Raw genomic sequence first — 5,000 nt, 5'->3', positions numbered from 1 at the left:
GCTGCTGAGGGGGTTTGGTGCGGCAGCAGCAGCTGCTGCTGCTGCTGGAGAGTCTGTATGAAACAGACTTCGTTGTTACCCAGAAACGAATAAGATGCAGCAGCAAGACGAGGAGTTGCTGCTGCTGTGTTGCTGGAGCAGCAGCAGCAGCAGCAGCAGCAGCAACACGCGCACAGCGGGAGAGGTGCCTCAAGGGCCAAGACAGCAGCACTAAGCAGTTTTTTCAGAGAGAAAGAACAAGAGAAACGAGCAGTCGGCAGCAGCAGCAGCAGCAGCAGCAACAGCAGCAGCAGCGGTGGCTGGAGAGGGACCAGCCCCAGCAGCAACACGCAATGCATGCAGCAGCAGACTGCAGCAGCACATAAGCAGTAGCAGCAGCAGCAGCAGCAGCAACAAACTCTATAGTGGAGGGCTAAAAGGCCCTACCGACGCGAAGACAACGAATACACATCCGCTGAACTAGCAGCAACAGCAGCAGCAGCAGCAGCAGCAGCAGCAGCAGCAGCAGAAGTAGCAGCATGGCGCATGCAGCAACCAGCCCTAAGGAGGCTGCAGCAGACGCAGCAGCAGCAAACGCTTAAGCTGCTGATCTGCTGCTGCCCTCACACCCCGCCGGCTGTGTAGAGGAGCAGCAACCGCGACAACCTCCAGCAGCAGCAGCAGCAGCAGCAGCAGCAGCAGCAGCAGCAACAGCAGAGTGCGGAGCAGCAGACGCACTGTAGGTGCAACAGCCTGCAGCAGCTGCAGCTGAAACACACAGATGCTGTTGCTGCCGGCTGTGCAGCCACGAGAGAGTTCTGCAGCAGCAGCAGCAGCAGCAGCAGGCACGGCAGCACCCCCAGCTGCTGCTAGCGCTGCTGCTGCTGCTGCTGCTGCTGCAGCAAAGGCAGCAGCAGCAGCTGCTGCAGGAAGATGCAGAGCGGCTGGGACCCCGCGCTGCTGTCTTCTTCTTCCTGNGCAGCAGCAGCTGCTGCAGGAAGATGCAGAGCGGCTGGGACCCCGCGCTGCTGTCTTCTTCTTCCTGCTGCTCTGACACCTCATCTGACAGCAGCGACGATGAAAGTGTTCGCTCTGCTGCTGCTGCTGCTGCTGCTGCTGCAGCAAGTCTGCAGCAGCAGCACCTGCAGCAACAGCAGCAGCAGCACCTCGCACAGTTCCAACAACAAGGACAGTCGCATCACCAGCAGTTTTTGAATCAGCAGCAGCAGCAGCAGCAGCAGCAGCATCTACCGCTACAGCAGCACCTAAGACAGCAGCAGCAGCAGCTCCGCCAGCAGCAACAGCAGCAACCGCAACAGCAGCAGCAGCAGCGGCAGCCGCAGCAGCACAGCCGCGCGAGGGGCTCGAGAAGGGGGAGGGGTGCTGCTGCAGCGCCTCGCGGCAGAGGTAAGCCGAAGGCAGGCCCAGCCAGCAGCAGCAGCAGCAGCAGCAACAGCAGCAGCAGCAGCAGCAGCAACGACAGCAGCAACAGAGCATCCAGCGGACCCGCGGATGTTGCTGCACCCGCTCGTCTCGTGCTGCAGCAGCAACAACTGCAGCAGCAACAACTGCAGCAGCAACAACTGCAGCAGCAGCAGCTACAACAGCAGCAGCTGCAGGAACAACAGCTACAGCAGCAGCAGCTGCATCAGCAGCAGCTGCAACAACAGCAGCTGCAACAGCAGCAGCTGCAGCAGAACCAGGTGCAGCTGCAGCAACAGCTGCATCCAGGCATAACTGCACCACCAGCAGCAGCAGCTGCTGCAGCAGCCGCAGCTGCTGCTGCTGCAGCAGAATCTGCAGCAACAATTGCTGCTGCTACTCAAGAGGTGCAGCAGCAACAGCTGCAGCATCAGCAGCAGCAGCAGGAGCAGCAGCTTCAGCAGCAACAGATGCAGCAACAGCAGCAACAGCAGCACCTTCAGCAGCAGCAACAGGTGCAGCAGCAGCAGCAGGCTCAGCAGCAGCAGCACGTGCAGCAGCAGCACGGATTTTCAAACCCAGCGGCGCCCTTATTCGCGCCAGAAGAGGGTCATGCTGCTGCTGCTGCTGCAGCTGCTGCAGCTTCTGCTGCTGCTGCAGCTTCAGCAGTACCACCACCGACAACTGGAAGGCAAGAGGAGGGAACAGATGCAGCAGCAGCAGCAGCAGCAGCTGCNCAGTACCACCACCGACAACTGGAAGGCAAGAGGAGGGAACAGATGCAGCAGCAGCAGCAGCAGCAGCTGCTGCTGCTGCTGCTGCTGCTGCTGCAACAGTCGAAGGCGAGAGGAAGCCACTACCGAAAGCACTAGCTGCGAAAGGAGAAGCAGCAGCAGCAGCAGCAGCAGCAGCAGCAGCGGCAACTGCAGCAGCTGCAGCACCGGCACCAGCAGAGGCATCAGAAATTGCAGCAGCAGCTGCAGCAAAAGTGGCAGCAGCAGCAGAAGCAAAAGTTGCTGCTGCAGCAGCTGCAGCAGCTCTGTCAAATCCTCCTTCGTTAAAAGAGCTCGTGGATCTTGTTGCTGCTGGTGCAGCAACAGGCAGCAGCAGCAGCAGCAGCAGCAGCAGCAGCAGCAGCTGGTACTGCGCTGAGAACCTGCGGCACAGCGAGCGCGGCAGCCGTTACTTCTTCCTAAGACAGCCCCCTGATGCAGCAGCAGCAGCAGCAAAAGATCTTGCTGCTCTGCTGCTGTCGCACCCTGGCGGCCTCTTCGATGTATTTGAACCCTGTCCACAGCAGCAGCAGCAGCAGCAGCAGCAACAGCAGCAGCAGCAGCAGCACAGCAGCACACGTGTCAAGAGCGAGCCCGATAGCGCCGCTGCAGCGACACCACAGAAACGGCCGCTGCAGCAGCAGCAGGAGGAGGAGGAGCAGCAGCAGCAACAACAGCAGCAGCAGCAGCAGGAGCTGCAGGAAGGAGAGCTCTTTGAGGGGCTTTCAGGTGTACAGGCAGCTCGAGCACGCTGGCTGCTGCTGCATGGACGGGGCAGCTGCATGCGGCTGCTGCTGCTGCATGCGCTTCAGCTGCTGCTGCGAACCGATGCTCAGGTGCTGCAGCTGCTGTGTTATCGCTGTCACTTCTGCAGCAGCAACAGCAGCAGCAACAGCAGCACAAATAGCAGCAGCAGCAGCAGCAGCAGCAGCAGCAGCAGCGCATATAATTGTGTACTTCTTCCAGAGGCTCCGCAGCAGCAGCAGGAGGCAGCACTGTGGCTTCTGCATCAGCTGCTGCACGTGACATACGGCAGCAGCAGCAGCAGCAGCGACAGCAGCAGCAGCAGCAACAGCAGCAGCAGCAGCAGCACGACGCAGGACATACCTTGGAGCGAAGCAGACAATCGATTTGCTGTTCTCGTTGTGAGGTGTCTCCGCAGCAGGTGGCGGCAGCAGCTCTTGTCGCACTTGCAGAGCAGCAGCAGCAGCAGCAGCAGCAGCAGCAGAAACAGCAGCAACAGCAGCAGCAACAGCAGCAGCAGCAGCGGCAGCAGCAGCAGCAGCAGAGATTTCGAGCCACCACGTAAGCGTCTTGCCTTTGAAAGACTGTTGCGTTTGTCTTCGCGTGCAGCAGCAGCAGCAGCAGCACGCCCAGCTGCCTCAGCAGCAGAAGCAGCAGCAGCAGATGCAGCAGCAGCAGCTGCTGCTCCTTGTGTTACAGTGCAGCAAATGGGGCGCTTCTCCCTCGTGCGGCGGTTCTATCCTCCTTGCTGCTCCGTGCTGCGGCTGTCGCCTGCAGCAGCAGCAGAAGACGTCTCCACTGCAGCAGCAGCTGACACAACAGCAGCAGCAGCAGCAGCAGCAGCAGCAGCAGCGCCCAATGCTGCTCGCAGGGGAGGACGTAGGGGCCGTGGTGGCAGACCGGCGGGGCAGCAGCAGCAGCAGCAGCAGCAACTGCAGCAGCTGCTGCGGCGGGTAAAACCGCAGCTATTCCCAGGCTTCCTGCTGCAGGTGAGGTGTCAGAGCAGCTGCAGCAGCAGCAGCAGCAGCAGCAGCAACAGCAACAGCAGCAGCAGCAACAGCAGCAACAGCAGCAGCAAGAACAGGCGTTCTTTTGCTGCGGTTTCTTCTCATTGATTCACTTGCTGCTGCTGCAGCTGTCTTTGCTGCAGTTGCTGCTGCTGCAATTGCCGCTGCTTCACTTGCTGCTGCTACAGTTGTGGTTGCTGCAGATGTTCGTGCTGCTGTTGCTGCTGCTGCTGCTGCTGCTGTTGCTGCTGCAGGTGGATGGTGCCCTCCCGTCCCCGCTGCAGCAGCAGCTGCTGCGCATTAAAGAGGAATCCCTTGAATCTGGGCGGCTGCGTTCTGGTGCGTCTCCTTTCTGCTGCTGCTGCTGCTGCTGCTGCTGCTGCTGCTGCTGTTGCTGCTGCTGCTGCTGCTGGCTCGGTGCCACCTTGAGTTAGCAGCAGCAGCCACCTTCGTCTGTCGGTGGAGCTTGTCTTGTCTGTGGTGCTGCTGCTGCAGCCGTTTGCTGTTTCTTCACTTTCGTACTCGCGCTGCTGCTGTTGCTGCTGCTGCTGCTGCTGCTGCTGCCGTTGCTGCTGCTGCTGTTGCTGCTGCAGAGTTCTTGCGTATTGGGGTGCCTCGATGGCCTGCTGCTATGAACGCCCCGCTGACGATGCCTTGCCGCTCTCTCCTCCTCAAACGCTCGCCGGTGCACGGGCAAGTTGCTGCTGCTGCTGCTGCTGCTGCTGCTGCTGTTGCTGCTGCTGTTGCTGCTGCCGCTGCGGTTGCTAATGCCCCTGGTGCTGCTGTTGCTGATGCTGCTGCGGAGGTGCTTCGCCGCTGCTGGTAGTGGGCGTTGCTGCTCTTCTGCCTCTGTAGACAGCAGCAGCTGCTGCGGCAGCTGCAGCAGCAGCAGCAGCTGCGGCAGCAGCAGCAATGCGGCAGACGCAGCAGCACTCACCGAATCTCTAGCAGCAGCGACTGGAGAGGAAGCAGCAGCAAGAAGTGTAGCCTTGTGTCTGTTTCTGCTGCTGTTGCGTCTTCTGCTGCTGCATCTGCTGCTGCATCTGCTGCTGCTGCTGTTGCTGTTGCTGCTGCT

The 5,000-nt window shown here is 60.5% G+C and overlaps 2 protein-coding genes across 2 annotated transcripts in view; one reads left to right on the top strand and one right to left on the bottom strand.

The window, feature by feature from the left end:
• Positions 1–980: 980 nt before the first annotated feature.
• EMH_0022150 (SET domain-containing protein, putative) lies at positions 981–4,033 on the top strand (the record flags this gene model as incomplete). The annotated part of the gene is made up of 2 exons (XM_013501887.1): positions 981–2,010; positions 2,238–4,033. 2 exons carry the CDS (start codon positions 981–983, stop codon positions 4,031–4,033), a joined length of 2,826 nt encoding a protein of 941 aa, XP_013357341.1.
• A 74-nt stretch (positions 4,034–4,107) lies between these two features.
• Positions 4,108–5,000, bottom strand: part of EMH_0022140 (uncharacterized protein) — a gene marked incomplete at both ends in the record, with an annotated part of 2,198 nt that continues 1,305 nt past the window's right edge. Inside the window, 2 exons of the mRNA XM_013501886.1 lie at positions 4,108–4,349; positions 4,448–4,820. Coding sequence (XP_013357340.1) covers positions 4,108–4,349; positions 4,448–4,820 — 615 coding nt within the window. The remainder of the gene's footprint in view (positions 4,350–4,447; positions 4,821–5,000) is intronic.

This window comes from Eimeria mitis, genomic scaffold (genome assembly GCF_000499745.2).
Source record: "Eimeria mitis Houghton genomic scaffold, Emh_scaff780, whole genome shotgun sequence".
Lineage (NCBI taxonomy): Eukaryota > Apicomplexa > Conoidasida > Eucoccidiorida > Eimeriidae > Eimeria > Eimeria mitis.
This window is presented reverse-complemented; position numbering and strand designations above follow the sequence as displayed.